The 10332-nt window shown below is 47.9% G+C and overlaps 2 protein-coding genes across 5 annotated transcripts in view; one reads left to right on the forward strand and one right to left on the reverse strand.

Moving 5' to 3' along the window:
* The window catches only part of PLAG1 (PLAG1 zinc finger), a 46981-nt gene extending 45007 nt beyond the window's left edge, over positions 1-1974 (reverse strand). Inside the window, exon 1 of one of the 3 annotated variants that reach the window (XM_069600068.1) lies at positions 1762-1974. The gene's annotated coding sequence lies outside the window, so the exon portion shown is untranslated. The remainder of the gene's footprint in view (positions 1-1761) is intronic. The other 2 variants (XM_069600064.1, XM_069600065.1) reach the window with 2 other exon arrangements.
* Positions 1975-2201: 227 nt separating this feature from the next.
* CHCHD7 (coiled-coil-helix-coiled-coil-helix domain containing 7) lies at positions 2202-9532 on the forward strand. 2 transcript variants are annotated; one of them, XM_069601020.1, is made up of 4 exons: positions 2202-2486; positions 5605-5674; positions 7238-7336; positions 8289-9532. In XM_069601020.1, exons 2-4 carry the CDS (start codon positions 5621-5623, stop codon positions 8391-8393), a joined length of 258 nt encoding a protein of 85 aa, XP_069457121.1. In that variant the 5' UTR covers positions 2202-2486; positions 5605-5620; the 3' UTR covers positions 8394-9532. The 2 variants fall into 2 exon arrangements, with proteins under 2 accessions (XP_069457121.1, XP_069457122.1); XM_069601021.1 differs by lacking the exon at positions 2202-2486 and adding an exon at positions 2532-3894.
* The last annotated feature ends 800 nt before the right edge of the window (positions 9533-10332 follow it).

Below are 10332 nucleotides of genomic sequence, written 5' to 3' on the forward strand. Positions count from 1 at the left end.
CCCTCCTTTCCCTCCATCACTGCTAAAGGTGGGTGCGTTTGAGTCATGGAAAGAGGAGGCTCTTCCATCACCACACCCTTCCAGCACCTCTACTGCTGGTCCTCACGCAGGGCTTCTGTGTAGGTGATGAAAAATCATAAGAAAAGAGAAGCTGTCCCTTTAAAACGCCCTGCTCTGTCCCACATCCCACGTGGAAACCAACATCAGCAGCACTTTCCCATTAACTTCACTGTGATGTAAGAGGCACCATCCTTTTCTATACATAAAACCAGAAAACCTCGGCTGGACATTCTATCCTGAGGATGAGCAGGTGAAGCAAACGTGTCAGGAGGCGAGCAGCTTAGTAACTCCCCACCCCACCCCAAAAGGTGCTCCAGTCTTGCACACCAGCCTCTGTGTGCACCACCTCTCTCTACCCCTCCTCTGTAGAGCCTAGTTTAAAGAAAGGAGGGAGCCACCAACAAAACCTGAAGCATAAATGCGACGAAAATGCAATTCAAAGCCGAAAGGGTTTATTCTTCCAATCACACATATTAACTCTATTAAGAAAATGGCATCACTTTTTTTTTTCCACCGAGGGGGGGGGGAGAAAAAAAAACCCGCAACGATCATTAAAACAGAGTTATAAAATAGCAAATATAGTGTTTATCTTATGTCAGATCAGCCCACATTACCAATAAGTTTAGCAGTTTCTGCACTACCACCTCCCCCCCCCTCCCCCTCCTTCTCGAGCATCGGATTTTCACGTTTTCTCATTGTCGGTTGAGTTATAAAAGGCTTTTGCCCTTCGAAAGTTTTGAAAAAATAAATAAATATTAACTCCTTGGTCCCTGCAAAGTCAAAATGGACTTCAGGGGAAAGGCGGTTCATCCTTTTACCTTGAGCGAGAAAAGGGGGAGCATCCCGGATTTTTTGGGATTTTTTTGCGATTTTTAAAAAATTTTTATTTGGTTATATGCCTGAGTTCTCCCTCCATTTTGGTTGTTTATGATACTGACAACAAGCTGTCCCTGGTCTGTGCAGATCTCCTGCTTTCATTTAGCACCCCCCTCCCCCCCCGCAGCCACACACCCGGGGCTCACACCTCCTCGCAGACCCCGCACCCCGACCCCGACTCGCCCACCTGAGGAAAGGGCGAAAACAAATGCATTTCTCCAAAAAAGAAAAACCTCTTTTGAAAAAAGGGGCAAAGTTCCCCCCAAGTCACTCCAAGTGCCCCCCAAATATTGCCGACTGCGGGTTTCCGCCAGGCCCTTTGGGGACCCACCTTCCCCCGGGATGTTTTGGTAGAAAATGCGGAGAGTTTACTCTCAAAACCGAATTTATATTAATTTTTCCCTTATTTTTCGGGTCTCTAATGTCTTCCGCTCTCGCTGCTGCCGCTGCCGCTGTCACAATATTCGCAGCACCAGAGAGGAGGCGGAGGAGGAGGAAAACTTTTCAAACTTTCCAGACCCTGAATAAAGGGTTTTTTTTTTTTCCCACCGACCTCACCTTCGGGTCTCCAGCCGCATCGCCCCCTGCCCTGTCAGAAGCGACTTCGGGAGTCCCCGCACCCCCGCCCGATTATTTTTATTTTATTTTTTATTATTATTTTTCTCTCTGGGGTCCTGAGCAGGGGCTGAGAGCAGCACAAACTTTTTCCTCCTCCTTTCGCCGCCGCGGCTCCTCTGCCCCCTCAGCGAGTCCCATAATTTAAATAACCCTGATATTTCTCCCGCTAAACGCCTCTCCGCCGCCCCGGACCCCGGGAGAACTCACCGCGGGGCTTTAACATCCTCCCTCCGGCCCGTCCGCCGCCTTTACACCGCCCGCGGAATTTCTAATAATTTTTTTCTCATATTTCGGGCTGGACGCGGCGGGCCTGGAAATTGTTTCCTTACGCCTCTTTCCAGCAGCCATTGTAGTGTATGCGCTGCCCCTGCAGCCCAACTTGCAGCTGCCGCCGCCGCCGCCGCCGCCGCCGCCGACGTCGCGCCCACCGCCGCCTCCCCCGGCCCGCTCGGCCGCCGCCCCCGCCTCCCGCCGACCCGCCCCCTACCCCCGCCCGCCGCTGCGCCCGCCCTGCCCGCCCTTCCCCGCGCGCTCCTCCCCGGGGCCGGCCACTGGGTGCCGCCGCCGCAGCAGCTGCGCGCTCCGATTGGCCCGCCGCGCCGCCCGTCAAGCCAAAGTGTTAAGAGGCGGGCCGCGGCGCGGGGGGCGCGGCGGGGCGGGGGCGGAGGCGGGGTCGCGAGCGCCGCCCCGCCCACTCCTCCTGTCTCGTCCCTCCTCCCTCAGACTGGGGGCGGGGCGAGGCCCGCCCGCCCCCGCCGCGCAGGGCCGCGCTCGGCTGTCAGTCAGGCGGCGGGGCGCGCTCATTGGGTCGGCGGCCGCCGCGGAGCGGGGGCAGCACGTTGGGATGCGCGCTACTTAAGGCCCAGCTGCGTGAGCCATTGACGTGTTTGGAGCTGGAGACGGCCTGGGCGCTGGCGGAGCGGCCGCCCGAGGTGAGTGGTTTCCCCGCCCCGCCCCCCCCCCCCCCCCCCACTCTCCCCCCTCGCCTTGCCCTCCGCCGCGGCTGCAGGGCTGCGGGAAGAGACTGGCGCGCCCGGGCCGCCGCGGGACCCGCAGTCGCGTCTCCAGCGTGAAGCCGCCTCCACCAGGCCTCGCCTAAGCGCGGGCCTCTTGCCGTTGGCGCTTCCTCATGGCAACGCGGGTCTCCTCGGGCCGGGGGCGAGGGAGGTGCCCCCTGCCTGGGGACCCCCAGCCCTTTCTTCACCCTTACTTCTCAGCCTTTGGAGGGTAATCGCCCTCCCACCCCCCCGCCCGCGCCCCCAGTTCCCTGCTCTTTTTTCACCCCCTGCCTTCTTGGGTGCCGTCGAAAGTGAGAGCAAGGTGTGTTCACCTGCGTCCACCGCTCACGAGGTTGGACGGGCAGCTGTCGAGAGGCCGCGGGCCTAGGGCTCGCCTCGATCTGGGATCTCCTCTCGCCTTCCCCGCCCCCTCCGCAAGGCCACCCCGACTTCCTGATCCGCCGCCTGCTCCCAGACATATGTTGGAGGCTCGAATGCCTCGCGGGACGCGTTGCGGGTTCCCGACGGCTGCTCCTGCGGTGGGGAGGCCCGCAGCCTTGCCTGGGCTCGGACAGCCTGGTAGCGCGGGCGGTGTTGGCGGCACCGGGCCTTGGACGGGTCAGGAGCGTTCCCTTTCCTTGCAGAGCTGCTGCGAGTGGAGACATGGAATCACTGGATGGAAAGTCAAGAAATACTTTTTAAAGCAGTTTGCCCTTTGCAGAAAGAGTTGAGCGCTCTTCCTCAAACGTGCTGTGCTTTTTTGCGCCCCCTCCCTCAAATTGTTGGTTTCTCTCCGACTGTCCTCTGCGGACAGAGCTTAGGCACGTTTGTTTGTTACCTTCAGAGAGCAAGTAGACAAGGCCTCCTTAGCGGAACATCCGCTTTCAGCCCCGATCCTCACTGTGAACTGACATTTCCTCTTCATTTACAGTTATTACATGCGGATTCGTGCAGAGCAGGTGACAGTCGGAAATCCAAACTTAGATTGATTGGTATTTAGAACCCGGAAGGGAAAGGAAACGAACGGTGAATAAACTCCTACAGCAAACCTGATTCGGTATATATGATGTTACCTAGGTGGTATGGTTTTTAAAGAATTTCTAACCGACGATGGTGATAAAAAGTAGAACGCTTTCACGGAAGGGGGGCAACCTGAGTTCAGTCTGTCTGATCATTGTTGAGATTACATTCAAGGAGTGTGAACAGTGGAGCAGAGCTCTGTGCTCAGAACACAGGACACATGTAGACAAGAAAGCCGTGAGTTCACTTTGTGCCCTCACCTGTCTTAGGAAGAAGTCAAGCCTGCGAAGGAATTCTGTGCTGGAGAGGAAGAAGCTTCTAGGTACAGATGAACAGCATCTTGAATTTTCTTCCTGCCAAGAAATTTTGTTAGCTAGGTGTACTTATGTATTGGTCAATGAAGATCATAAAATAGAAGGATTACTTACTGAAAGGACCCGGAATGGTTAGACTTTTTTCCATCCTTCTTTGCAAAGGTTATCCCCTTTAGCTTGGACATATTGATCTTTCTTGTAAAAGAGAAAGGGAACTAGTTGACTCATGATCCTAGAATACCTCCACTTTCTAGGAGCTCATGGGGGTTTGATTGTTTTTCCTGAATGTACTTTATTTCTTTTAACATGGCTCATGTTTTTTGATGGTCCCGTCTTGGGGAAGGAAAGTAGAAACCATTTTGTACAAAAGTTCAGAGCTCTGTCTAGTTATACTGATGCAGTTTTTTATTCATTGGTGTTTTGGGTAGGTCATCCTACATTATTTGCTGTCTTCTTTGATCTTTAAGTAAAAGACAGTTAAGCTAGAGCAGGATTCAGGAGTAAGTTCCATAAAGTTAGTGCAGAGCATTTAAAAATATCTGTGGCTGGCTCATTGATAATATGCCAATATGTTGAAATAAAGAATTGCGTTTAAATTGCCTTTAAAAGTAGTTGAGTTTTTAAAAAAAATTCTTTTAGTTCATTTCTATAATGTGTCTTTGAAGATAACAGGCATACCAATTTCAGTTAGATTCATTAGAGAGGGCATTTGTCCTGGGATATAGGTGCCGTACTTGTTATAAGAGTATATGATTTGACTTGGAATCCCTAATTGGCTCTTAGAGAACTGTGATCATCTTTAATTGATAAAGGCTCCTTCAAGCTGTATGCCTATAGGGCTTTAGCCGGAAGATGAATGTGCTGCAGTGGTGTTCCCTCACTTCCTTTATCCCTGGAGGTATCAGTTAAATAGAAGATGCCTTTGGGAAGTTAAATTTCAGATTTCTTTTTTTTTAACTTTTCAAAATGTACACTGAGCAATAACTTTGGTGTGTGTGGTTTTTTTTTTTTTTTTTTTTTTTTTTTGGTACATTGGCCAACACAGGACAGGCCGCAGAGTAGACATTCAGGTACTTTAGTTGACAAACACTTTTGCTAAAGTTGGGTTATACTAAATTATTCCACCCTTATTTTGTGTGCTAGTCAGTGTATAATAAGGAAGTAATCATTAGAGTGCATGCTGTATTTTTGTTTTGTTAATACATTTAATTGCTTAGTCTATAGATATTGTTGTCTTTTAGTCCCTGAAAGTCAGTCTGACTCTGCGACCTCATAGACTGTAGCCTGCCAGGCTCCTCTGTCCATGGCAAGAATGCTGGAGTGGGTTGTCAGTACCACCTCCAGGGGATCTTCCCAACCCAGGGATAGAACTCTTGTCTCCTGCATTGGCAGGTGGTTTCACCACTGAGCCACCTTTAGAAATAGGAATAAACTAAAACTGAATTTTAGCAGAACTATCATTTTCTCTGAACATTGTAGTCAGATTTCAGTAGAGGCACTTAAACAGTTTAGACAGGTATTTGTGCTGAGGCATGAGTCAGTGTAGAGGAGAATCACATCCAAGTCTTCATTCTGAAAATACAGAGAGCGTGCGAGTTCCTCACTAGAAAATCTTTATGCCAAAGTTAACTTTTCAGGTACTGTACTTGCGGAGTTGATGAGGCTTAACTGACTTGTGTGTCATCCCCTGTGTAACCCTTCCTAACCTCTGCCTGCAGGGAGAAGACACTTAGGATGCCCATGGTGACACGGAGGCTGAGGGATCCTGACGTAAACCCTTGCTTGTTGGTAAGCTGGTTGGCTTTGAATTGTCACAAGTATTAAGTTGGAAAAATAAGCATCTTCTGATTTTGTGGATGTCAGTTTTCTTCAATTATTGAATAAAAGTTATTCCTGTACAAGAAATATTCATGGCCTGCGTATCCTTATTTCACAAGAGTATTTTTAGATATTCATCATTTAGCTGACAAAGACTCATCTCTTTTAAGTTTCCCTAATTTGTAGAGCATACAAGCTTTTAGTTGTCACTCTTAACACTAGACAAGCATGTGCAACACTGAGGAAATTCTTGAGTCCAAACATGCAAAGTTGGAAAGTAGGTATTTTTAAGTGGTTACTGGAATTTGTTTTGATAGCAATGATTTCATCATGTCCCTGAGACCACCTCGCTGAGAGTGAAGGGCTGATAACTGAGTTAGAGTTATTTAAAGCCTGAAGGTTTTCACTAGGGTATCATGTAAACAAAACGTTTTGTTGTTATAATAAGCTTTTATTGGCATTTATTTGGTACAATTAGCAGTTCTTGTGGCATTGTCATCCTTGAATAAGGCAGCCATTGGACTGGTGCTATGAAAATTGTATTTCCTGACTCACGAATTTTCCAAATGTACGCATTTGTTAAATATTTGGTGTGGAGTATTGGCTTTATTCTATTTAAAATCTGTTTTCAGCAGCTTTCCTGAGTTGCTTTAGATAAACCATGTTTCTCAGATCTGTGAAGCAAATTACTTGCCCTTAATTTAAAGTTTTCCTTTAGATGACTTCTCAGAATCATGCCTTTCACTTTGAAGTTTGTTATCCAATCTACTTCCAGTTCAGACAGCTAAACTTTAATTTCCAAATGGCAGCTACCCTCCTTTGAACTTGTAGCCCTGTGTGGCTCACTTCAGTTTTGAAGTGATATTAATGATACCTATTAAAATTACTGACATAATAGTGTATTTACTTGCATAATGGAGTGAATGATAGCCAAACAGACGTTGAGATGAATGTCATTAATTTACCTTGTTGTAGACCAGTCATTAGCTATTTACTTAGGGTCTTGAAACCACCTTAACATCAAACGTTCAAGTCCGTGAGAACTTGGAGGAGTGGAGAGGTGCCCTCTGAGTCAGGAGATGGGGTTTGGCTTCTGCTGTGCAGCAGTGAATTTTCTTTTTCTTTTGGCCCTGCTGTGCAGTCTTAGTTCCCCAACCAGGGTTAAATCCAGGCCCCTGGGAGTGAAAGTGTTGAGCCCTAACCCTGGACCCGCAGAAAAGCTCCCTGCAGTCATGACTGAGCACATCCAAGTGGAACCTTGTCTCAGCCGCCTTGATAAAATGGTTACTGACTGATCTCATTCAGTGCTCCGACTCAAATTCCTGTGAATCAGATACAGAGAATACTGACCCCAACTATGAAGAGGAAGGTGTTGGCCTTGAGCGTAACGGATGCTGGGATGGTTGGAAAGCTAATTCCCTTTTGAAACTATCTCCAGTTATCTGCTTGGGGAGGTGCAGCTTCAGAAGTGTGTGTATCTGTTTTTTAGATGCCACTCTGCCTCCTAAATGCTGCCTGTCTTACATGTTTAAGGAATCGGACGCATCTACCAGATGCATGGCTGAAAACAACTATGACAAGGAGAGCTGTTCCTCTCACTTCTTGAAGTACAAGAACTGCCGGAAGTTCTGGGTAAGCTTGGCTCGGTCACCTCTGTCAGAACTCATCTGTTATGCATGAGTCTGAAGCCTGAGCTTTGTCAGAACCCACCACCCTTCCTTAGTGATGGCTGTGGAAAGCCCACCTTTCTGACCACAACCCCTGTGTGCCCTCAGGACCCTCGGGCACTCTCGTTGGGTGCCTCACCCCTTCCCACGTGTGACAACTCAGCTCCAGCTGAGGTGGGTCTTCCTACGTGGATCAGTGTCTTGCCATCGTGTTAGTTTCCTAGAGGTGGATGGAATGGCGGGCTTGCCCTGTCACCACGTGTATCTGCCTTCTCTTCCCCCACTGCTGCCCATGGTCCCCACTTTTTCACATATATTGTAATTTCTGCTTCTCTGAGCACTGGCTCCAATGGCTTCCTTTCCCTCTGCTCACTCACTTGTTGTGGTCACTTGTTGGCTCTTTTGGGCAGTTGTTCCTGAACTCTTGGTGAGCTGTGCTCCTGGGCTGGTAGTTCAACACTGTATCCCCATCCTAGTAACAGGGGACATATTATTCCTGTGGGAATAATGGGGCTTCCCTGGAGGCACAGTAGTATAGAGAACCTACCTGCAATGCAGGAGATGCAGGTTTGATCCCTGGGTCAGGAACATCCCCTGGAGAAGGAAATGACAACCCACTCCAATATTCTTGCCTAGGAAATCCCATGGACAGAGGAGCCTGGAGGGCTACAGCTCATGGGGTTGCAAAGCAGTCAGACAGGACTTGGCAACTAAACTACCACCACCACCAAGGGAATCACTTCTGTTTAATGGATAATAATCTCAAAACATTATCTAGAGTCCTAGAATTTATTATTATTTTTTTAACCTGCCCTTTTATGTTTCCTTTTAGAAAACGCAATACCTGATTACTGGCAGTTGATTGGCATTTAGTATATGACTGATTCTGGTTTCTTCTGTTTTGTACATACTTGCAGAACTCCGTCATGATCCAGAGAAGACAAAATGGAGTGAAGCCGCCCATGCCCACGGCAGCAGAGAGAGACGAGATCTTAGGAGCATTGGGGAAGATGCCCTATTGAGCGTTTGCATTAAAATTATTTATTTAACTTAGGAACAGATAAATATTTTTAATAAGTGGTTACTGTGTCTTCATAAGACTTTTCAGGCCTTACCCAGATAGATCGCGGATTCCTTGGGGGAAGCCCCGTGTCCTCCTCCATTTCTGCTCTCAGTGCCGCGATGAGAGCGGGCCACCCCAGCTCTGCCACGTCCTCTACTTCACAAGACTTTCTGAAGGCAAGGGGGCCTTAGGAACAGCTCAGTGGAGAGTTGAGCTTTTCTGCCGGGTTTCGAGAGAAAGAAGTAAGATGTGAACAAGGGAGGGATTAAGGGGGTGAAAGGGAGGCAGTGTCTCCAAGGAAGGGAAGTGATGTGCGTGACAGCACGACAAGAGGGCAGGCTGGAGCCATGTGTGGAGAGCAGTGTGTGGACTGGCCCCCTGGAGGGGAGGTGGGCACTGAGTGGTAGGGAGAAGACTGGACAGCAAGTCTAGGGTGGATACCCGATGGGCCTCAGTCCCAGGCACATTACTAAGGTCTCTGCCCCGATGACCTCACTCGTGTACCTTGATTTAAAAAGCCTTGGGGAGGCGCAGGTGTCTTTAAATGACATACAGAGAACTGGTTTTCTTTATGTTTCCTTAAGGATGGGCTTAGTCAAAGGATTCTGAGACTGAAGTCTGTGGTTACTGAACAGCCTTCTAAAGAAAAGATGGTGCTTTCAGAGGTGGGGTTTCACCTGCAGGATGAGATGGGACAGGGAGGGGCTGGGGTTCGTCAGGTGATCGCAGTGCAGAATGAGGCTGGAGCTGAGCTTCATTTTATGATATAAAAGCGAGAATATTCAGTATCATGACTGGGGTGGGGTTGTAAAGCAGATCTCAATTCCACCTTTTAAAATCCAGGGTCTTTCATTTACAGGATTGCTTTGTAAAAGACACATTATTTGATCAAATTTCATGTGTACAGAAAGTGAAAACAGATAGTTTGCGTCCCTTCTCTTCATCTGGTTCTGGTGCAGGAGTATTACGACAGCTGCTGACACAAACTGTCCAGCTCGTTGGTCCTAGTCCAAAATCCAGGTCAGAGGTTTTTAAACTATGGAACCTTTATTTTCAAATGTGATTCTATTTGAATAAAAGGTAGAATTGTTTCAGAAATCCTTTGATTTGTATTGCTGTAAAAATGATGGATTTAGATAGGAGCTGACAATGAATACTTACTGTGTAAGAAACAGTTCAGTACTTCTAGGCTTATTTAAAAGTGGAATTTTAATGTCACCTTTTAAAATGTACATACCAGTATCCACATTTATTTGTCCTGGCCTAGCTCTTTTTATTTTTAAATAGCAGGTTTATCAACGTGCAGTTTGTATACCATGTAAATCATTTGTTTAAAGTGTACAAAGCAATGGTTTTTATTAGTAGTATATTGACAAAATTGTCATCCATCCCCACAATTGATTTTAGGAGCCATCACCCCAGAAAGAAAGACTGTACCTGTAGCACTCTTGATCTGCTCCTGACACACACCACCCTTCATCCCCACTTCACATCCCCAACACTCAGGCACCTACTCACCTACTTTCTGTCTGTAGAATTGCCTTCTCTGGACATTTCTGTAAATGGAGTCACGCACCTTGTGATCTTCGGTGACTGGTTTCTTTCACTCACCCTCATGTTCTCAAGGTTCAGTCCCATTGCTTGTATCAGTGCTTCATTCCTTTTGTTGCTGACAAAGCTTCCATTGTGTGAATACACCACATTTCATGTATACTTTCATCAGTTGACAGGTATTTGGGTTGTGTGTGTTGTTGGCTATTTTATGAGGCGTGTTGCTTCTTAAAACTTGCGTGTGCCAGTTCTTGCATAGACAGTGTGTTTGGGTGTGTGCCCGGCAGTTGAGCTTGTGTGACCACACTGGGCCGTATGGTAAGTACGTTCAGTCTTTTGAGGAACCA

The sequence above is a fragment of the Ovis canadensis genome, chromosome 9 (assembly GCF_042477335.2).
Source record: "Ovis canadensis isolate MfBH-ARS-UI-01 breed Bighorn chromosome 9, ARS-UI_OviCan_v2, whole genome shotgun sequence".
NCBI classification, from domain to species: domain Eukaryota; kingdom Metazoa; phylum Chordata; class Mammalia; order Artiodactyla; family Bovidae; genus Ovis; species Ovis canadensis.